This window comes from Nyctereutes procyonoides, unplaced genomic scaffold, assembly GCF_905146905.1.
Source record: "Nyctereutes procyonoides isolate TBG_1078 unplaced genomic scaffold, NYPRO_anot_genome, whole genome shotgun sequence".
NCBI classification, from domain to species: Eukaryota; Metazoa; Chordata; class Mammalia; order Carnivora; family Canidae; genus Nyctereutes; species Nyctereutes procyonoides.
In genome coordinates this window covers 82014260-82038623 of record NW_026575146.1, presented here as the reverse complement: position 1 = coordinate 82038623, position 24364 = coordinate 82014260, and the positions used below count along the sequence as shown (strand labels likewise).

At 38.4% G+C, this 24364-nt stretch overlaps 1 protein-coding gene across 5 annotated transcripts in view; it reads right to left on the bottom strand.

Moving 5' to 3' along the window:
- Positions 1-349: 349 nt before the first annotated feature.
- The window catches only part of ZNF568 (zinc finger protein 568), an 83581-nt gene continuing 59566 nt past the window's right edge, over positions 350-24364 (bottom strand). For all 5 annotated transcript variants that reach the window (XM_055310639.1, XM_055310638.1, XM_055310642.1 and 2 more), the window contains 3 exons: positions 13914-14037; positions 13494-13589; positions 350-7353 (listed from right to left, as the gene is read on the bottom strand). In XM_055310639.1, coding sequence (XP_055166614.1) covers positions 5912-7353; positions 13494-13589; positions 13914-14037 — 1662 coding nt within the window. In that variant the 3' untranslated portion in view covers positions 350-5911. The remainder of the gene's footprint in view (positions 7354-13493; positions 13590-13913; positions 14038-24364) is intronic.

Sequence of the window (24364 nt, the reverse complement as noted above, 5' to 3'; positions counted from 1 at the left end):
TTACTTATAGAATTTTTTTAAAAAGATTTTGAGAAGAGAGCGAGTGAGCAAGCGAGCCGGGGGAAGAATAGAGGGAGAGGGACAAGCAGACTCCACACCGAGCGCGCAGAGCCTGATGGTGTGTGTGTGTGTGTGTGTGTGTGTGTGTGTGTGTCTGTGTGTGTGCGCGCGCGCGTGCTTAATCCCACAACCCTAAAATCATCACCTGGCCAAAGAGTGGGACACTTAACCAACTGAGCACCTAGGTGCTTCTTTCTTTGATAAAATTTTAATAAAAGACAATTAGATGTCTAGTAGGCAGCAGTTACACAGGTGCTACTGTTTTTCTGAATTATTTTATTTAGTCAAGAAAATTTTAAAGCATAAAACAAGAAAATTTGGAAAAGTTAGGAGAAAGAGACAATTCAGGCACAAAACCAAAAAAGTAGATCTCATACAGCAAAAAAGAATTATTTAAAACAGGGGTGAGCAAACTACAGCCTGCAGGCCAAATGTGGCCTGTTGATTGTGTAAATTCAGAATTTCTCAGCTTTGGCACTCATGACATTTTGGACAGATAGATGTGTTGTGAGCACTGTACTATGCATTGTAAGGTGTTCAAAGCATCCCTGGCCTTTGCCTACAGATGTCAGCAGCCGTCCCCCTCAAAGTGACCACCAAAAATGTTTCTGGACAGTGCCCAATGAGTTAGGAGTAGGAAAGGCAAAATTACCCCTGGTTGAGAATCATTGATTTATGTATGTTTTCACACTACAAAGGCAGAGGAGACTTTATGGCCACAAAGGCTAAAATATTTACTATCTGGTCTTTCACAGAAAACGTCTGTTGATTTCTTTTGCCATTAAAAAAGGCAAAAAAAATACATGCCAGACTAAGAAAAACAACTGCAAAGTATATGACAAAACAAAGTTTCTACAAACTGCTTCAAAAACTACTTCAATTTAAAAAAGAGAATACATAAAAACAAGCAATTCACAAAAACAAAATTCAAATAACTCTTAGGCATCATATATATTCAACCTCATTGGCAGTTAAGAAAATGCAAATTAAAGGCACTTTTTTCTTCACTCAATTTAACAAGATTCAGTCCTTGTTGAAGTTGTTGGGAATGGACATACATTCCTACATCAATGTCAAATTTCAGAAAATAATGAGGTATTAACTATTGCATTTAAAATAAACCATGCTGTAAGGCAAGGGATCCAACTGGTGGGAATCTATCCACTCAGCAGAAATATAAACACCAACATGAAACAATACGTGTGTAGTAAAACTGTTTTCCAATTATTTGTAAAATAACAAATCTGAACTTTCACTAGTGGAAGACTGGGCTGCATATATTATGTCTTTATCATGAATGAGTCTAAAGCTAAAAAGCTATACCTGCAGGTTCTGACTGGAAGGAAGTCCAGTCATGGTCTGCTACCAAGTGAGAAAAGAAGATAGCACTTCAATACATAAGCACAATTCTGTTCCAGCTATGCTATACACACAGACTACACCACCAAAACAAACTTTCTAGATATGGCCGTGCTTCTTGAGTATGGCAAAAAGCGTGGGAGGCTGTTGGTATTGGCAATTCAGAGAGTAAGCATAGGTTTTTTTTTTTTTTTTTTTAAATTTCACTTACTTATAATCTCTCCATCCATCATAGGGCTTTAATTCATGACCACAAGATTAAGAGTTACATGCCTTTTGGGGTGACTGAGGGGCTCAGGTGATTAAGCATCCTGGGTGGCTCAGTGGTTGAGCATCTACCTTTGGTTCAGGTCATGATCCTGGGGCCCTGGGATTAAGCCCCGAGTTGTGCACACTGCTCAGCAGGGAGTCTGTTTCTCCCTCTTCCTCTGACTCTCCCTGCTGCTCATGCTGTCACTCACTTTCTCAAAAGAATTTTAAAAAAAGATTTTATTTATTCATGAATACACAGAGAAAGGCAGAGACATAGGCAGAGGGAGAAGCTGGCTCCCTGTGGGGAGATGGATGTGGGACTTGATCCCGGGACCCCGGGATCACGACCTGAACCAAAGGTAGATGCTCAACCACTGAGCCACCCAGGTGTCCCTCCGCTTAAAAAAGAGTTGCATGCCCTTCAGACTGAGTCAGTCCAGCACCCTGATAGATTTTTAAAAAATCTTTATGATATACCTGTTTTTTATACGTTATAGAAAATTAGAATACAACTTTGAAGCCTTGACAAGAGAAATGTGTATACATAGGCAAAAACTAAAAGAGAATCATCTCTTAACATTTTTTATAACTGAAAAAATGTTAGGAATTATAATGAAACCAGCATCATGTCATGCCTAGTTTTGCCTACCTTTATTAATTCTTCAATTTCTTCTCAGGGCAGAACTTGTCCTTTTTTTTTTTTTTAATTTTGTTTATTCAATAGAGACACAGAGATAGAGAGGGAGAGGCAGAGACACAGGCAGAGGGAGAAGCAGGCTCCACGCAGGGAGCCTGACGGGGGATTCGATCCCGGGTCTCGGGGATCAGGCTCTGGGCTGAAAGAGGTGCCAAATCACTGAGCCACCTGGGCTGCCCATAACTTGTCCTCTTAAAACAGTATGTATAACTTTCAAGAACAGACTTATGAAATAATTATGCCAGTGCAGATAAAATTTAGCAATGATTTCCCTCCTTTAACAAATGCTTAGGTAGGGGTGCCTGCCTGGCTCAGTCAGTAGAGCATGCAACTCTTGATCTCGTGGTCTTGAGTTCAAGTCCTACGTTTTTAAGCTTACTTTTTTTTTTAAAGAGTATTTTTAAAGAGATTTTATTTATTTATTCACGAGAGACACAGAGGGAGAGAGAGAGGCAGAGACACAGGCAGAGGGAGAAGCAGGCTCCATGCAGGGAGCCCCTTGTGGGACCCGATCCCGGGACTCCAGGTTCACGCCCTGGACTGAAGGTGGCACTAAACCGCTGAGCCACCCGGGTTGCCCCTAAGCTTACTTAAAAAAAAAATTAAATGCTTGAATTTTTATTATAAATTGTCCCACAATAGGCTGACATTATCCACGATTGATTTAATTTACTCAGGTTTATATTAAACTTATCTGAAGTATGTATTATTTCCTAAAGTGTGAGGCTAAAGTGGAATCCACTGGATGGTGATTATTCCAATGTGTGGGTAACCCAGGAGGTAGGATTAAGTGGATAACTGCAGTGACTTCATAGCAGTTGAACATACATGCTATAATAGTTTCTCATTTATTGCTTTCCGTGGGAAATAGTTATTTTAGGTTCTAGTTTTCAATGTGTAAACACTACCTTTATATGTTACGTTACAAAACAATTGGGAAAGGTAGTGAACTATTTTTTTCTGGACTAAACTGCCCCCCCCTCCATCTCCTCCAATAGGCTGCTAAATTTGACTTGCTATTTTATTTTTTATTTTTATTTTTTTAAAGATTTTATTTATTTATTCATGAGAGACACAGAGAGAGAGAGGCACAGACACAGGCAGAGGGAGAAGCAGGCTCCATGCAGGAAGCCCGACGTGGGACTCAATTCCAGGTCTCTCTTTTTTTTTTTAATTTATGATAGTCACACAGAGAGAGAGAGGGGGGCAGAGACATAGGCAGAGGGAGAAGCAGGCTCCATGCACAATCCCAGGTCTCTTGATCAGGCCTTGGGCTGAAGGCGGTGCTAAACCGCTGAGTCACCCGGGCTGCCCTTGACTTGCTATTTTAATTGGAATATTCACATACCATAAATATAGTAGATTGTTTTTATAGCTGATTTGATTTGGATGTTGTCCTTTTCCAAATTTCTTCAAAGAGTTATGCTTGCCTCATAGTTGTGACTCTGTATCTTGGAGACTAGAAGATTTTATCTGTTAGATATTCTGATACTAGAGGAATCATGGTATACCTCTTTAATCAGTTTTTTATTGGTCCTTACTTTATTCAGGAAAATACTCTTTCAGGATTTCAGACATGTTTTAAAAAAGCTGAATATCAATACATACTATACAATGTTAGAAGTAAAAAAGAAAACATTTCCTGTGTCTTATTAATCAAAATACAATATGTGTATACACTTGTCTAAAAATATTTAATGCTTTTCCTGCAATTTCAGATATACTATAAAAAGTTGAATATAAACATTTTCTCATCTTACTAAAATATTAAGGTGAATAAATATGTAAAAATATTTTTTCCAGGACTCGAGTCTATCATAAAAAATTGAGTATAAACTTACAACACATGCATGAAGTTTCTTATTTTACTAAAAACCCAGAGACAGGACAGCTCTGCATTATTTCATTAGCCCAAAAATGTCAGGAGTGCAGGTAATTCCCATCTATCTGCTGTGCCAATCTTAGCCTCTCACCGCATCTGACAGCAACATGGGCCACAATTCCAGGTATTGCACAGACATATAGTCATGCATCCTGTAATGTAAGAGGATTATTTCCTATTTTTTTAGGAAAGAAAACTTAAAGCATACGTGCAGACTTTTGCTCAGGTCTTCTATGGCTAGGAATGCAAAGCAGATGCAAAGCAAACTAGGAGAGCAAGACCTAGACTTTAGATGGGCAACAGGCAGTGCTCCTGGTATAGGGAGCATGGATAGGCACCCAACAGTGTCTGCCACAATACTGCCTTATTTCTTTAAAATTTCCTTTTTATAGTCACATTTTCTCTCATTAACGATGCTTGAGGATTCTTTTCCCCCATCCCAATATGTTTTCAAAGTTTTCGTTTTGTTTTGTTTGGCTTTGCTCTCTTAATTTGTTAGCTTTTCTACACACTAGAGTCGAATGCTTCTTCATTCACGCTTTCATTCCTCTTACTTCAACAAGTGTTTACAGGGAACCTATTAAAACCGGCAGTTCACCAAGTACAGTGAACTGGCAATGAATCATGGCCATTAATTGTCCACATTTTCTACATATATTAAAAGAAGTCAATTTTCCTAGGAATAGCTTTGTCGCAGCCTACAAATTTCAACATATAGTTAGTTGTCTCTTTGTCATTCTTTCTGAATTATAACTTGCCTTATTTCCTTTCCCCTAGTGAGGCAAGAGGGCAAGATGAATGAAAGCTTCAGTTTTTAATTTTTCTCCAGAAGGAATTACCTGATATTCAATAAAAAGATGATGTAAAATGTTCCTATAGTCACTACACACATAAGGCTTTTCTCTAATATGATTTCTATCCACAAATATGAAAATAAAAGCAGCTCTTGTTTAATACACTTTAAATATGAGCCACAGTATGCAGTATGTAATTATTTAATCTTCAAAATACTAACAAGATGGGGCTAATATTGCTAATTTATAAGTGAGAAAGTTTAGACCCAGTTAAGTTATTTGCCCTATAAGGCAAGTAAAGACTGAATATTGGTTAAATCCTTTCTTACTCTGCTTCAGTTCCATTTTAGAGGATGAGCTTGCAAATACTTAAGATTTGAGCGGGACAGAAGAATCTGCTGCATTTTTAACATTCCTGTAGCCTTCCTCAAGTATGAATTATGAGATGAATAACTTGTTAGCTAAAGCAAATTGGTCTCCTATAACATTTATATATTATGAACCCTCTGATTTCCCACAGGGCAAATGACCCTGATGTTGAGAAACATTTGTACAACTGTCTGACACATTAACTGCCTTCCAAAGACTTTCCTTACATTCAGGGAGTTTTCTCACTTTTATACCAATTGAATCCTGATGTTTAATAAATTTTTGAATATAAATAAAACCCTCTCAATCCCTAACATTTATAAAGTATCTCAGCAGTAACACATATCAGATAAATTCCAGCCCTCAAATAAAGTCCATAGTGTGAACTCCGATATTGTTATCTTCAAAGGTTTTCCCACATTCCTTAAAAATCAGAGGTTTTTGTGTTTTACTAGTATGACATTGCAGAGGTAACATTTTGAGCCTTCCCACATGACTTCATTCACTCCGCTTCCCTGTATGAATTCTCTGATGTTTACTAAGATGTGAGCCACGAATAAAGGCCTTCCCACATTGCTTACATTTGTAAGGTTTCTCACCAGTATGAATTTTCAGGTGTCGATTAAGTTCTGAGCCACGACCGAAGGCTTTCCCACATTCCTTACACTTATAGGGCTTTTCACCACTATGACTCCTTTCATGATGAATAAGTTCTGACTTTCGAATAAAAGCCTTCCCACATTCCTTACATTTATGGGGTCTCTCACCAGTGTGAACTTTTTGATGTCGAATAAGTTCTGTGCTACAAGTAAAGGCCATTCTACATTCCCTACATTTATAGGGTTTCTCACCAGCGTGAGCTCTCTGATGGCGAGTAAGTTCTGAGCCACGACGAAAGGCCTTCCCACATTCTTTACATTTATATGGTTTCTCACCAGTATGAACACTCTGATGTCGAATAAGATGTGAATCAGAGATGAAAGCTTTCCCACATTCCTTACATTTATGAGGTTTCTCACCAGTATGAATTCTTTGATGTAGACTTAGTTGTGAGGCACAACTATATACTTTCCCACATTCCTTACATTCATAACGTCTTTCACCAGTATGAATTATCTGATGAAGACTAAGTTGAGTGTCATAACGAAAAGCTTTCCCACATTCATTACATTTATGGGGTTTCTCACCAGTATGAATTCTCTGATGTCGAAGAAGGTGTGAGGGACGGGTAAAGGCTTTCCCACATTCCTTACATTCATAATATTTCTCATCAGTATGAATTCTCTGATGTAAATTAAGTTGTGAGGTAGATGGAAAAGCCTTCCCACACTCCTTACATTTATAGGGTTTCTCACCTATGTGGATCTTTTGATGTTTACTAAGTTGTGTACTAGAGTGAAAGCCTTTCCCACATTCCTTACATTTATGAGGTTTCTCACCAGTATTAATGCTCTGAGGTTTAGTAATTTCAGAGCCATGGATAAAGGCACATTTCTTATTTTCTTTACTTTTTTTGCTTTCATGAATTCTCCGATGTTTAATCAAGTTTGACCTACTATTAAAGACTTTCCCACATTCTCCACATTTAGGGTCTTTTTCCTTATTATGACTTCTTTCATATTGAATATGGTGTGATTGGCACCTGAAAGTTTCCTTACATCCCTTGCATTCATAGGTTTTCCCTCTACTATGAATTGTCTGAGGTACACTTTGAACTGTGCACTGAATGGGAGCAGACCTTGCTTCAGAGGTTATGACAGCCTGTCTGAAATGTCCCTCCTGTTGTCTCTCCAAGTGGCATTTGATTTCTCTGTTATCTCTGACCCTAGTGCACTCAAGGTCAGAACTTATAAGTTTTTTTATCTTCATGTGCAATGATTTAATTTCATTACTGTGCTCCTTGGAAAATAAATTCTTGGTTTCTCTTCTGGACTCCCAATCTGTAAGATAACAAGAAAGAAAATGGGAAGTATTTTCACGTGGCAGGAGATAGGAAAGTTCTAAGGTAGAAATGGCATACTGAAAATACTAGTGAATAATTTAAACAGCTCCTAAACACAGCACTTTCTGAAATTTGAAAAAAAAAGCCTAGGTTGTGGAGGGTGGGGGATGAGAATAGAGAAAATGAGGGGAGCTTGTGAAGAAGTAGTTCTTCACTTCTGGTGAAATTCGGAATTAGCTGAGGAACGTTACAAATATGATGTCCAGGAACCACTGCAGACGAACTAAATGAAAATCGTTCTTTCTTTTTCTTTTTTTAAAATATTTTATTTATTTATTCATGAGAGACACACATACAGAGGCAGAGACATAGGCAGAGGGAGAAGCAGATTCCCCGCAGGGAGCGTGATCGGGGACTCGATCCCAGGATCCCAAATCAGGACCTGAGCCAAAGGCAGACGCTGAAATACTGAGCCACCCAGGCACCCACTAAATGAGAATCTAAAGGAGTAGGACATTCTAACAGCAAGTCCTCTCATCTCTACCTTCAAAATATATCCAGATTTTGACTACTTCTACCAGTACCTCTACTACCTTGTCCAAAGCCATCTTTCACCAAGTTAACACACTTTCTTAACAGGGCTCCTTACTTTCATTCTTGCCCTCTTAATATCCCACACCTAAGACAGAAGCCAGAGTGTTCTTGTTAAGTAAGCTAGATTAGGCTTTTCTTCTGCCTCAGTTTCCACTGGATTTCCATCTGGTACAGAGTAAAAGTCAAAGTCCTTATAGGCCTACAAAACCCTCCCTAAACCTACCTTACACTACCTCTTTCTGACCTCATAGCAGATATTCTCCCTTTAACTCATTCTGCTCCAGCTCTTGACCAACTGGATGTTCTTCAAACCTGTGAAGCACACTACTCCTTCAGAATCTCTGCCTGTAAAGAACTTCCATATTAATATGGCTTGTTCAAGTACTTCATTCTGACCTCTACTCAAACATGAGACCACTCTTTACAAAACAGGGGCCTCATTACTCTACTTACTGCATTTTTTTTGCAGTGCATTTATCATCACATATCATCTATTTCCCCAACATTATTATGAGAAGTTTCAAATATACAGAAAATTAAAAGAACTGAGATAGTGAACTCCCATATTCCCATACCTAGATTCTATTAATAAACATTTGGCTCTTGCCTCATCATGTATCTTTCTCTCTCTACATCCATCCATCCTGCAGACATCAGTATACTTTATCTCTAAACTCTAAGATATTATACTTTAACTTGTTTACTTCTGTATTGCCTATCTGTCCTTCAGTGTATCTGCAGAGTAAATACTATTTCATGAATTGGCATTTTTATTAATCTTTCTCAGGGATTCAGAGGCAACTCAAAGTGTGGGACTCCCTGTTTAAACACAGTACATCTCATCTGTACTTATAATAAAATACAAAATTCCTCACTAGACCTGCAAAACTCTGCATTATTTGAACCCTGCTTCTCTAGTCACCTTCATTTTAAGATGCTCTCACCTTCACTCACTATGTACCTACTCTACTGGCTTCCAATGGACTATCATGGCAATTACGTTCTCATCTTAGACTCTATTAGGAAATGCTTTGTCTGCCATGAGTGCTCTGCTCCAGAATCCCTGCATGGCCAGTTTCTTTCATTGTAAATATCTTAATTTTCTGTCAAGTACCCTGTTTTTTTGCCTTTGTAATCTTTTTTCTTAATTCTGGAATTACACATTTATTAATTTATCTATTGATATAATTTCTCCCAAAGTAGCCTAGAACTACCATAATACTTATTTCACTCACCATGATATAACCAATCCCTAGTACATAGTTCAATTAATGTTAACTAAACTAATTGCCAGATTAAGGATATTCCAGTGCAAATAAAGGTAGACATGCTAAAGATAATGACATTACAACAGTGAGAATCAGAGTAATCACTTCGTGTTTTTAATTATTTAATAGGTGAAGGAACTGTCTTCCTACCTCTGCTCCTTCACAGCTTCACCGCCCTCTCCACAGCACTTCCTATGCACATGGCAGTAATGCATAAACAAGCCAGCATCATTAGAATATATTTGTACATGTGCTTATACTAGTCTCCTAGAAGATTGTTACCTTTACACAACAATGGAATTGTTTTATGTAATTCTAAAAAAATTCTAATGGAAACTGAGGACACTATGGCAACCATTTATGAGAAGTTATATGATGTGAGAAAGAGCAAAGATCCAGGCTGCTTGGGTGTGAATCCTAGTTCCATGACTTGCTAGTTGTATGACATTGGACAGTTACTTAACTACTCAGAAATCAAGGAGGCTGGGCAGCCCCGGTGGCGCAGCAGTTTGGCACCACCTGCGGCCCGGGGTGTGGTCCTGGAGACCTGGGATCCAGTCCGCATCGGGCTCCCTGCATGGAGCCTGCTTCTCCCTCTGCCTGTATCTCTGCCTCTCTCTTTCTGTCTCTATGAATAAATAAATAAAATCTTAAAAAAAAAAAAAAAAAGAAATCAAGGAGGCTGAGACACGAGGAGATACTTCGTGTAAGTTGTCACAGCTTGTGCAGGCACCCTGCTGCTTAGGATAGTCTCTTTGTTCTTGCTAAAGTCCAGAGTAGTTGGACCAGCCAAAAGCAAGTTGCAGAAAAGATAAACAGTTGGAAAATCTAGAGAGATGAATAAACTTAGAACAACTGGTAAGAAGATTCTTCTGTGATTAATGTATGATCTATATCTGCGATCTAATGATAATGTCACTTACACTGGGGATGCTACAAGGTTATACTTCAGAGAGGGGCACTAAAAGCAAGAACTATATAATGACAGGTAAAATGATTTTGGCCTTTAATGCTGTATGGGAAGTTTGGCCCTTTGTGCTGTAAGGGAAGTTCCAGACATCAGATGTCAGAAAATACTGTAATTTTAAATATTTTGGAAAAACAATCTTGTGGAAAAGAAAACTGTAAAAAGCATGGATTTGAATCATAAATTTGGACCTTAAAAGAATGCTCAAATCAAAAAGTAACATCCATCAAGGATGCTCCCATTGCTCCTATCCTGCACAATCACTGCTCACTGTTATAAAATTATTCCTCTAAATTGATCTTCAGTCTCTCTGCTTTCCCTACTCCATGATCTCATTCTAGTGCAAGGCCAAATCATCTGGACTTCCCAAACAGGCTCCTACCATGTTTTACCATTTTACTCATGAATCCTGATTCAGTCTCTACGGGACAGCTGGAGAGAGGTCTTAGAAATCAAATTCAATCACATTCCTATCTTGTTTAAAACCTTCAATGGCTGCCAAGTGTCCTCAGGAAAAAAAATCCAACCTCCTAGGCTTACTACAAAGGCCCTGCATGAAGTGGACCTCCATTCAGATTTTCCAGGACATCCACCCAAGACTCTCTCCTTAAGGCCTTCACTGAATAGATTCTTCTACCTTGGTACAGCAGTCCCACCATACTGCCCAGATCCTTCTACTCCTCCTTCCAGCTTCGTATCATTTGTCATGATCTGAAAAGTCTTACCAGTCTGATAATATTGCCCCTAATATTTTCTCACAATACTGCCTTACCTATAACCATCTTCCCTAAATAGACCCCTCATTTCTCTGGCCATTATACAGGCTAGGTTTCTAAAAAAGAAAACTTGCAAGGTTATCAGCGATTAGGGATTTAAATCAGCCCTTAAGTTTTCTGCAGACTGCTGGTGAGACTGGCTCTTCCTGGCCTGAACACTGCTCATGAATTCAAGAAAGGGCCAGAAAGGACCCCAAATCTTAAACTATAATCACACTTGGCCTCTTTCTCCATCAGACACATCATTCCCAGGAGGGGCCTGTGACTAAGACAAGGTCAATTTATTCTCTACAAGGTCAATTGAATCTAATTCCAGCAGGCCTAGCATCCTTCCTGACCCTAGCTACTTCCCAGGTTATTCATCATTACCTTTTGTTTCCATCCAGTGTTCTGTAGCATTCTTTTTATACAATCAAAACAACACTGACTCTTAAAGCTATATATCTGGCTTTTATTCAACTAAGCATATAGCATTGTTTAAAAAATACTTTATAAAAATATAAGATTTTGTATCCCAAATGTGGTTGTGGTTATATGTATCTGCATGTGACATAGAATTTCACAGTAATCTATACCAAATAAAATAAAATAAAAATAAAAAAGGAGGGATCCCTGGGTGGCGCAGTGGTTTGGCGCCTGCCTTTGGCCCAGGGCGCGATCCTGGAGACCTGGGATCGAATCCCACATCGGGCTCCCGGTGCATGGAGCCTGCTTCTCCCTCTGCCTGTGTCTCTGCCTCTCTCGCTCTCTCTCTGTGTGACTATCATAAATAAATAAAAATTAAAAAAAAAAAAAACAAAGTTTATGGAGATATGAACACCATTTAAAAAAAATAAATAAAAAGGAGTATATTTGAAAATCGGTGGAATCTGAATAAAGTCTGTGTAGAGTTTCGTTACTACTATTGTGCCAACATCAATTTCCTAGTTTTGACAGTGTACTAGGATTAGGTAAAATGTTATTAGGGAAAGCTGAGTGAAGGGTACAAGTGACCTCTGTACTACTGTTGTAACTCCTTTGAATCTTAAATTATTTCAAAATAAAAAGCTAAAAAGAAATGGTAACAGCTATAAGCATGTATGTACCTAATAAGAGAGCCCCAAAGTACATGAAGCAAAAACAGAATTGAAGAAAAAAAGATGCTTCAACAAACTGAAGACTTCAATGCTCCATTTTCAATAATGGATAGTAGCTAGCCAGAAGATCAACAAGGAAACAGAAAACAACATACTCATCAAGGAAGAAATCACAAGAGAAATCAGAAAATGCTTTGAGTTGGGTGAAAGAAAAACATACCAAAAGTTATGGGGTACAGTTAAAACAGATCATAAAGGGAAATTTACAGCTTAAAATGCCTATCAAAAAACAAAAAAACAAAAAAAACAAGAAAAATCTCAACTCAGATTATGGAACTAGATAAAGAGAGAAGAGATAAAGAGAACTAGATACCAAAGATACCAGAAGGAAGAAAATAATAAAGATTACAGTAGAGATGAACAAAACAGAAAAATAGGGAAATCAACATAACTCTAAGTTGGTTCTTTGAAAAAGATCAACAAAACTGTCAAACCTTTAACTAGATTGACCAAGAGAAAAAAAAGAAAGAAGACAAATACTGATATCAGGAATGAAAGAAGGACATCACTACCAACCTTACAGAAATAAAGAACTAGGGCTGGGTATATGACTGCTTATGGGTATAGAGTATCATTTTGGGGTGATGAAAAGTTTCTAAATTTATTTATTTTTTATTATTTTTTTTAATTTTTATTTATTTATGATAGGCACACAGTGAGAGAGAGAGAGGGAGAGACACAGGCAGAGGGAGAAGCAGGCTCCATGCACCGGGAGCCTGACGTGGGATTCGATCCCGGGTCTCCAGGATCGCGCCCTGGGCCAAAGGCAGGCGCTAAACCGCTGCGCCACCCAGGGATCCCTAAATTTATTTTTTTTTTAATTTTATTTATGATAGTCACAGAGAGAGAGAGAGGCAGAGACACAGGCAGAGGGAGAAGCAGGCTCCATACCGGGAGCCCGACGTGGGATTCGATCCCGGGTCTCCAGGATCACGCCCTGGGCCAAAGGCAGGCACCAAACCGCTGCGCCACCCAGGGATCCCAAGTTTCTAAATTTAGATTGTTGTCACAGTTGCAAAACTCTCTGACTATATTAAAAACCCCAAACAGTATATTTTAAATAAGTGAATTTTAGGATATGTGATTTATATCTCAATAGAGCTAGCTTCTTTAAAAAGTCAGGACAAAACTGGACACACAGTACAGGGAAAACAGTTATCTCAGGGAAGGAAGAATGGGCTTCCTTCCTGAAATCAGAGGCAAATAAGAAGGAGGATAGCAAGAGTGATAATGAAGTCAAAATTTGAGGCCTTATGCTGAAACATCCTTCTTTTTTTCTCTGGATCTCAGAATTTATCAGGAAGCTTTTCTACCAATAGCTCATATATGCTGCCTTCTCAATGGCCCCTGGGTGACCACCAGTCATGGTCTTCCCCATAGGAGTCACCATCACTCACCTGGGCACCATTCTTTTGGTTCCTTACTCTTAACCATCCAGGGCTCCTTCTCCTGCTCCAGTAAGGATATCACATCTGGCTTAGAACCAAAAAGTCCTGCCCAAAAAAGAAAAAAGAAAAAAAAAAAAAGACAAAGTTATGTTGTATGTGTACCAGAATTAAAATCATCCATGATTATTAAGAAAGAGTAAGTAGGTTAAGGATCAATGGAAGGGATAAAAGTCAGAGGAACAACAATAAAAAACTGTCCAATGGAGCAGCCAATTCTAACTTCATGAGGGATAATCCCTTCTTTGGGAAGCAACGAGAATCATTAATTCTGCCAGACATTTGAGAAGCACTCATGAGAATTTCATAACAAAGAACATAAAATTCCAGAAGACTAATTCTAAAATTGGGGTGGGGGAGCACATAACTTACCCAGTGAGATCAGGTTGTTATAATTCTCCAACATTACATCTCGGTACAAACTCTTCTGAGCAGAGTGCAAGCATTCCCACTCTTTTTGAGAGAAGTAAATGGCGACATCTTTGAACTTGAAGCCCTGAAACCAAAGATCAATATGCTGTTTGTGAAACTGATGGGTAAAATCTTTACAACTGAATGAAAAAGAAAATGGAGAAAGCAATTTAGTAAGGTAACAATATTGAGAAAATAGACTGTGCTGGGCCCTTTAACAGGGATGGTTCAGTGTGGAAGTAAGAGTGATTGGAGTACACCATTCTTGGCACACACATCATGCTTAAGCATGCCTGCAACTACAGAAGTAATCTCTTGGGCTCTACCTCTTCCATTATCCCCCCCAGGTCTGGGAATAACCAAAGTTCAAACAACTGGTGTTTCCTAAGTAAATAAAACTATACATGCAAGCACATGGCATACTCTATGTTCACCATACAACACCTGTGACTATCTCCTTTCTATTCTCCCAACAAAAAAAGACTTTTTAAAAGTCTGAATCATTCAAAAATATCTTATAAAATTTCTATTTCTGAAAACAGGATCTGAATATAACTAGATGATTTATATGATGATTTACTTACAATTTAATAATTTCTTAAAAACTTATACCCATAAATATACCAGAATATTAAAGGCTGATCACTTTTCCATGTGATCAAAAATTCTAAAATAGGTATCATTTTTACCAGCTTGTATGACATTTCCATCTTATTTTGGGATACTAGTTTGCACAAGTTCTCTATTATTCTTTTGCAGTATGAGTCATTTCTTCTCAACAATTTATGCATCCGGTTATATTGTTCCTGTTCCCATAAATTGTCCTTGATCATATTCTCCTTGTTCCTGATCTGCCTGAACTGATGGAGGAGGATCCAGACTCACACTGATGTGACTCAAGATGAGCATACAGAGAGAAGTTCAAAATGGACCCACTTATTGCTGTCTACCTGGCACAGACTTCTTGGAATATCACATAACTCCATACACTCAATCTATCATATCTCTATCATATCCTCAGTCTTAAAAATCTCAAAAGAGTTACAGATATGGGCAAATACTGAGACTGCAAGTCAACATCAATTACCTGCTTGTCTAATTAGAAAACCCAAATTTGCAACCCGGGATCCCACTTAACCATTTCATAAAATGACCACTCTAACAAGGAAGGCATAAAATTTCTCGCAAGGATTTCCACTCCACCAGTATTCCTGATGAAAGGATATGCACTTAAGGAATGCCAAGTGGTTTTGCTGAATGAATACTGAGATACTTGGTAAACACAGGAGCACTTATGGGACAGCAGCCTTTGGTGGCATCACTCACTAGAAGAAGACCTGGAGAGCAGGTTAAGTTCCTTGGAGGGGCTTAGGGAAGCAGGAAGTTTTAGGAAAAAGAAATCCACTGTTCAAATCTTTCAAAATAAAAAATGCATTCAATGAAGGAGAGGAGAAATATCAATTCACATAAATAATGGCTTTTAGGGTTGCAGAAACAGATCATTTATTTCTTGGGTTCATCCTAGAGAAATACAGAGCTTGAGAAGGCAAAGGAGGAAAAAGCAAAAGCAGCCTTATTTGAGTCACCAGACTGACCTTGGAGTCCCCCCCCCAAAGGCCGAGAATGAATTTTCCTCCCCTTTCCTGTTTCAATCTTCCTGCCTTTTTTTTTTTTAAGATTTTATTTATTTATTCATGAGAGACACAGAGAGAGAGAGGCAGAGACATAGGCAGAGGGAGAAGCAGGCTTCATGCAGGGAGCCTGACATGGGACTTGATCCCAGGTCTCCAGGATCAGGCCCTGGGCTGAAGGCGGCGCTAAACCGCTGAGCCACCCAGGCTGCCCCAATCTTCCTGCTTTTGACACTTCTTTCTCCCCCACACTCTGTGTGTGTGTGTGTCTCTCACACACACACATATACACACACATACACGGTCTTTCTTGATTTTAGGGAGAATAACAAAACTGCCTGCCCTGAACCCCAGAATATCCAACTGTACACAATGTATTTAGAGGAAACAACTTTCCCAACTGATCTGAGCCCAGAGGGCCTGTTCTCACCTGCCCTGGGCAGATCCTTGTTCTACAACCTACAAGACACTGAGCTCCTCAGCCATTGAGGCATCCCAAAGACATGGTGGAGCCTCCAGCCCAAAGCACAGGACACTTGGGCAGGCCCAGCCTTGGACAACGGTTTCTGCCACCAACCACCTGGATGGTTTACAAGAAATCACAATTATCATAATCTTCATAGCCAACACATTCTGGTTCCCAACCAAGATCACAAGTTCCCTAAGTATGGCTTTCTTACCTGATACTATTCACTTGTATTGCTACCACTAGCCTTATTGCGGACAGTGAGTATTTACTGCATCTCAAATACATTTATTGCATGTTAAGCACTTTAAGCTTCTGGTGAGTTATGTGTATGAATCCTCGGGAGAAGCCCATGAATCCTAATTCAAAGGAAACTTAAGCTCAAAGAAGTGAAGTCATTTACTCAAATTTGCAGTTAGTAGTGGCATTGCAGGGTTTTGAATCCAGATTTCTCCAAATCTGTAGCTCATGGTCTTCTACTTCTGGCTCTTATAGATGCAGCCAGGGATTTCTGAAGATCCTTTAAAAGAAATCCTGGACTGGCACTCCACTCAGAGGAGCAGAAAATGCTTGGTCTGCTCACTGTAGGTCACTACAGAGCACAGTGCTCTATGAAGGGCAATCAAAAGTAGAAGAGAAGAAGCAGTTCGGCAAACAAAACTTTTATCCAAAATATCAAAATCTCCCATTACTCTGGCTCTGTGTGGGCGCTTGGAGGACATGATGATTTAGATCTAGCACCTGCCCTTAAAAAAGCTCAGAATCAGGAAGGAAAATAAAAAAAAAGTAGAGACAATCACAGGATATCAAGCTTTGAGGGGGCTGGTTCCCATGACCAAATCACCAACTGAAAAATAATGTTCTGAATATTAAAAACATTTTAGGATGCAATGATGATCTGGCAAAGAAGGAAAGTAACTGGGGTGCCTGGATGCCTCAGGTCATGATCCGAGGGTCCTGGGATCGAGCACCACATCAGGCTTCCTGTGAGCCTGCTTCTCCTGCTTTTCCGTCTCCTCCTCGCTCGTGCTCTCTCTCACTATCTCTGTCTCTCAAATAAATAAATAAAATCTTAAGAAAAAAAAAAGGAAAGTAATCTTCAGAAGCTAAAATTGAATCAAACTGAGAACCAACAGGAGAATGCTGAGCCACTGACACTTATTAATCAAAGAACCGCTGCTGAACCAAGATGACCATGAGCTTTGACAGTCAAAGAATGGGGGAGGGGAGAGACAAAGCCTATAGCTGGTCAAGATGGGAGTCTAAATGGTTCTGCCCTGGGGCAGCCTGGGTGGCTCAGCAGTTTAGTGCCTGCCTTCAGCCCAGGGTGTCATCCTGGGGACCTGGGATCGAGTCCTGCATCGGGTTCCCTTGCATGGAGCCTGCTTCTCCCTCTGCCTGTGTCTTTGCCTCTGTCTGTCTCTCTCTCTGTATTTCATGAATAAATAAAATCTTAAAAAAAAATGGTTCTGCCCTGTAAAGACCTGGGACCTCCAGGACCATGCCCACAAAATAAAGAAAAAGTAGAAGCAACACTTCCATTCTTGGGGACTACAAGGAAAACAGCCTGATTTGAATCCTGGCAGTTGGTGGAAAAAAAAACATTTTCCCCTGAGGAACTATAACCACAAGTCAGCCCTCCCACAGGTCTGTGGCTCACATGCACATTACTAAGGTGATCTATAAAACTTGCCATCTGTAAATCTACTTTAGAGTGGCTCTGGTTTGGCAGTGCTCTTGGCAGAAGCAAACACAGACCTGGTCTAGAAGAACAACCTTCAACCAGGGCTCAAGAATCCACAAACAGAATTCCAAGGATAATGACCCAAATGTCAAAAATAATAAAACAGCACAACATTGTGAATATACTAAACACCAAACACCACTAAACTGTACACTATAAAATGGTTAATTGTAGGTTATGTGAATTTCACCTAAATAAAAAATGATATAAAAATAAAACACACACAAAGGCATAATTGCAGGATCAGAGAGTCAGGAAAATCAATCATGCAATTGTTTCAAATTTCCATTATATTTTAAAGTTTTCATAAATAAAAATAAAAATATTAGGGGGAAAATGTCACACCTGCAAAGATTCATTTATTACATAGATAATGACAAAGACTATAAAACAGGTATCTAGGAGGTAGAAGGCAAAAAACAAAACCATGGGATCCCTGGGTGGCGCAGCGGTTTGGCGCCTGCCTTTGGCCCAGGGCGCGATCCTGGAGACCCGGGATCGAATCCCACGTCGGGCTCCCGGTGTATGGAGCCTGTTTCTCCCTCTGCCTGTGTCTCTGCCTCTCTCTCTCTCTCTGTGTGACTATCATAAATAAATAAAAATTAAAAACAAAAAACAAAACAAAACAAAAAAACACAAAATAGACAGGTAGATTTAAAGGAAAAAATATTTCTAGAACAAAGAAACCCAATATTTAAAATTAAGTCATACAATGGCTAGAATAAATATCTCCAAAGAAAAAACTTACTGGACTACAGATATAAAAAGAAATTATGCAGAATGTTATCAAAAAAGACAATATGGGAAAGCATAAGAGAGGGCAGGAAAAAATAAGAAGGTTTAACAGATATCTAACCACAGTTCTGAAAGGAAAAAGGAAAAGAACTGAGAAAAGGCAGTAACTAAAGACCTATTGGAGGTATCTAGCTGGCTCAGTCAATAGAGCACGTGACTCTCGATCTTAGGGTCATGAGTTCAAGCCTCAAGTTGGGCATAAAACTTACTTGAAAAAAAAAAGACCTAATGGATAAGAAATTTTCAGAACTAGAATAAGAAAGCCAATGAGTCTTATTCAGAAGCCCAATGAGTCACAAGGAGAATAAATAAAAAGAAACCCTAGACAATTATATCAAAACTGCTGAACACTAAAAGAAGATATGTTAGAAGCAATTTGAAAGGGACGCCTGGGTGGCTCAGTGGTTGAGCGTATGCCTTTGGCTCAGGGCGTGATCCTGGCGTCCCGAGATTGAGTCCCACATTGGGCTTCCTGCATGGAGCCTGCTTCTCCCTCTCCCTATGTCTCTGCCTCTCTCTGTGTCTCTCATGAGTAAATAAATAAAATCTTAAACAAAAAGAAGCAATTTGAGATTAAAGACAGATTACACAGAAAAACCAGTCTGATTGACTATGATTATTCAATAGAAACAATATAAACCATAAAACAGCAGACTGTCAACTGAGAGAAAATTATCTTTCACAAATGGGGGCAAATCAAGACATTTTCAAAAAACCCAAAACCAAATGCCCTAGAAACCCATTAAAATATGTACTTCCGTCTGAAGAAAAGTGATACCAAGATAGAGGGTTTAAGATATAAGAATAATGAACAAAGAAGGTGGTAAATAAATGGATAACCTAAGCTAATATTCAAATATATAAAATACTAAAAATGTTTTATGGGTTAAAAAGACGGTAGAATTAAAATATCTGACAACAATATAAGTTGTTTAATCAGATTATCCTAGTTCCTTATACTATTTAGCAAGAGCATAAAGATGTTCTTTAGTTTTGGATATTGGTAAGTTAAAATGCATTAAAATTTCTTAGGTAGGGATCCCTGGGTGGCTCAGTGGTTTGGCACCTGCCTTTGGCCCAAGGATCGAGTCCCGCGTCGGGCTCCCGGCATGGAGCCTGCTTCTCCCTCTGCCTGTGTCTCTGCCTCCCTCTCTCCCTCTCTCTCTCTCTCTCTCTGTCAATCATGAATAAATAAATAAAATCTTAAAAAAAAATTTCTTAGGTAACCACAAAATATATGAAATTAGTTTATAGCTTCAAAATTCACAAAGAAGTGAAATGAGATTAGAGAAATACAGAAAAGGTAGAATAAAAAGCACAAACTAAGCCAATAATGATACTTTCAATTGTATCAGTAATTTTTTTAAAAAGATCTTATTTTTAAGTAATCTCTACACCCAACATAGGGCTTGAATTTATAATCCTGTGATCAAGAGTCACATGCTCCACTGACTGAGCCAGCTAGATGCCCTTATATCAGCAATTAATATTAATGGGCTAAATGATCTCATTAAAAGATAAAAGTCAAAGATCAAAGCCCAGATATATGCTGTTTACAAGAAACACATCCAAAACATAAATATTCAGAAAGACTGGAGGTAAAATGTGAAAATACAACGTGTATGCTTCCCTAATAAAAAATAAATATGTATTATATATAGACACACATACACATACATAAAATAAAGAAGAACAAAATTATGATAAATCCTCATCATTATGACAGAACACATCACTTGAAATAACTGATAGTAACGGGATCCCTGGGTGGCGCAGCGGTTTGGCTCCTGCCTTTGGCCCAGGGCACGATCCTGGAGACCCGGGATCGAATCCCACGTCGGGCTCCCGGTGCATGGAGCCTGTTTCTCCCTCTGCCTGTGTCTCTGCCTCTCTCTCTCTCTGTGTGTGACTATCATAAATAAATACAAATTAAAAAAATAAAAAAAAAACTGATAGGCACAACAGACAAATAAATCAGTAAAAACAGAAATTATTTAAATTACAAAAAATAACAAAATTAACAAACCTGATTTAATTGCCACATATAGAATAATACAGCTAAGTCAAGTAACACTCTTCTCAACCACATCTGGAGGATTCAGAAAAACATCACATTGGGTCTTAACATAAAACAATCATTTTGCACGAACTCATGCCAATAAAGATGCACATTAACAGGATTGCCAGGGGGTGGGCAAATGGAATGGAAGATAAGAAATGAATAAATAATCAGAACAAGAAGATGGCCTTGCTCAGACCAATGATAACATTCCATGAAGTGAAGTTTATGATTAATGTAACATTGCACTTGAAGCCTCTCTCCATCTTATCAAGGAAAACCAGTGCAGTAAGGCAAGGTTTAGAATAAGGAACTTAAAAAAGGAAAAGATCAATATTTTAAAATACAATTATTTACAGACAAAAAATATCCTCACTTATCAATGATATGATTATGTAGTCAGATGACTCCAAATCCAAAAGAATCTATAAGATATCAGAATAAATGAGGGATGCCTGAGTGGCTTAGCGGTTGAGTGTCTGTCTTTGGCTCAGGGCGTGATCCCAGGGTTCTGGGATCGAGTCCCGCATTGGGCTCCCTCTGAGGAGCCTGCTTCTCCCTCTGCCTATGTCTCTGCCTCTCTCTCTGGTCTCTTATGAATAAATAAATAAAATCTTTAAGAAAAAAAAAGATATCAGAATAAATGAGCAATCAGCAAGTTGGATGGATATAAAATCAGTATCTAAAAATCAGTTTCATGTCTGTACACAAGGAACAATAAGAAAATGATGTTTAATGTTTAAAAATTAATACCATTTAAAAAACACAAAATATAAAAATACTTAAAAATGAAATTAATAAAAGACATATACGACTCTAATTACAACCATAATATAAGACCTAAATAAACAGAGTAATACCAGCTAGAGGGAGAGGAAGACTTACTACTATAGAAAATGCCAACCTTCCCCAAACTGATCAGAGTCAATGCAGTACAAATTGTAATGCCAACTGAATTTCTACAAACTTGATCAGCCAATTCTAAAATTTATATGGAGAAGCCAAAGGCCAAAACATAGCTTACAGACTCCTAGAGAATAAGATTACAGTAGAGGAATATGACTTACCAAGTATCAAACATTATTATAAAGCTGTCTTAATTAAGACAATGTGGTTTTGGTGCAGAGAAAGAGAAACAGAACACTAGAGAAAAATGATATTGGGATATTAATTATCCAAATGGAAAAGGTTAAACTGGACCTCTACCATATATCATATCCTAAAATCAATCCAAAGTGAGTTAAAGACTGAAACACAAAAAGCAAAACAGTATCATTCATAGAAAACATGGGAGAGTACCTTTACTCATAGAGGAAGATATTTCTTAAACTAGACCTAAATAAATTAGTAAAGCAAAGGAAAACTGTTAAATGTGATGGCATTGCAACCGAATTTCTACCACCATTTAACATTAGAAGTCAAGCCACAAACTGAGAGAAAGCATGTATAGCACACATAACTGACAAAGGATGACAATCTGTAATATTTAAGAAATACTTACAAAGCATTAAAAGAAACAACAACAAAAAAACCTTGGAAATCTAAAACTCAATAGAAAAATTAGAAAATGACATGAAATAGTACTTCAGAGAACAGAAATCATGAAAAGGACCTCAACCTCATTTAGCATACCAAAATATGCAATTTTAAAATCAGAATACTATATCAATGCATACCCATCAAATAGGTAAAAGCTTAAAAGTCTCACAATATCAAGTACTGATGAGAATATGAAATAACAGGGTTTAAAAATGATTATAATTTTTTTTATTTGTTTATGATAGTTACAGAGAGAGAGAGAGAGGCAGAGACACAGGCAGAGGGAGAAGCAGGCTCCATGCACCGGGAGCCCGACGTGGGATTCAATTCCGGGTCTCCAGGATCGCGCCCTGGGCCAAAGGCAGGTGCCAAACCGCTGCGCCACCCAGGGATCCCTAAAAATGATTATAAACACTGGAAAACAATTGTGGAGTGTCTAGTAAGGCCAAAGATGCATATATTCTATGACCCAAGAATTCTTTTTTTAAGATTTTATTTATTTAGGGTGTAGTTTCTCCTCTAAGAATCTCAGGAAGGTTCTGGCCAGATTGGGAATGTGGAGACAGACTCAACAAGTTCTCACAGAATTAAAAAAAATTCAGAGAAAGGAAGAAACAGATTAATCCAGAATGGAAAGAGAATTTTATTAGTCTTTTGAGAGAGAGGAACCCTTGAGAACCAACCAGAATGAAAAGCCACACTCAGACACATCCAAGGAAAAAACTCTGAACATACTACAAATATTATGCCATTCTTTAAAACTGACTACTCCAAAGTATCAGAAAAGAAAAATCTAAACACCCCAAGTTAGGAATTTTACAGCCAACATTTGCTGGTCATATCTCACACCAGATGTTTAAAGATTAAATTGTTTGAGCAAAAGACAAAGTACTTTAGGAAAGTTTGTATGACATTTTTTTTTTGGTTAAGATTTTATATATTTATTTGTTTATTTAGAGAATACAAGCAGGGAGAGGGGAAAGAAAGAGAGAGTCTCAAGCAGACTCTGTGCTGAGCATGGAGCCTGATATGGGGCTCAACCCCACAACCCTGAAATCATGATGACCTGAGCTGAAATCAAGAGTCGTATGCTTAACTGACTGAGCCACCCAAGTGCCCCTGAATGACTTCTGTATTTGTAGTAGGGAAGGCCATGACATATAGGAAGAAAACATTTTTGAAAACTCTGAATCTAAAACATGTACAAAATAGATTAGCTGTGGAAAAGTAATTTTTTTAAAAAAATATTTTATTTATTTATTCATGAGAGAGAGACAGAGACAGAGGCAGAGGCAGAGGGAGAAGCAGGTTCTATGCAGTGAGCTTGACGTGGGACTCCAGGGTCTCCAGGATCAGGCCCTGGGCTGAAGGTGGCGCTAAACTGCTGAGCCACCCAGGCTGCCCGAAAAGTAATTTTTTTAAAAAAGATGCAATTTATTTATTTGAGAGAGAGAGTATGGGGGGGGGGGGACGGACAGAGAGTGGGAGAAGCAGACTCCCCACTGAGCAGGGAGTCCTACCTGGGGCCCTAATTCCAGGATCCTGAGATCATGACCTGGCCCAAAGGCAAATGCTTAACCGACTGAGTCACCCAGGTGCCCCAGAAAAAATATCTGTAAAACAACTTACAAATGACAGAGAATAAGCTTAACATACAAACTTGTACATAAACCAAAAAAGATAACACTCTTTGACAAGTGGGATCCCAGTTGTACTAGGATTTTGAAGTGACCTAACAGAATCTTTCGAATTTGAGTGACCTAAAAGAATCTATTTCCTCATCTGTCAACTTAGAATAATACCATATTGCATCAATTCTGAGATACCACTGATTGTAAATTGATTACTTTATACACCAGGAAAGAAAAAAAATGCCATCAATGAAACTATGACTTACCAGGAACTATAAAATTTCAGAGAGGTTAAAATATGAAGGAAAAAAATGCATACAGAAGAAGAAATACAGTCACACCCTTTTCACAGGGTTGTTAATGTGGATTCAACAAGACAACACATGTAAAGAACTTCAAATTATAAGTGGCTTAAAGTAAACAATAAATTAGTTGCTTCTATCAGCAGCAGGATCCCATTCTGAAAACAAAAGTACATACCTACATATATATACAACACAATTTGAAAATATTAATCATGACTATCTCTAGATGGTGGGACCATAGG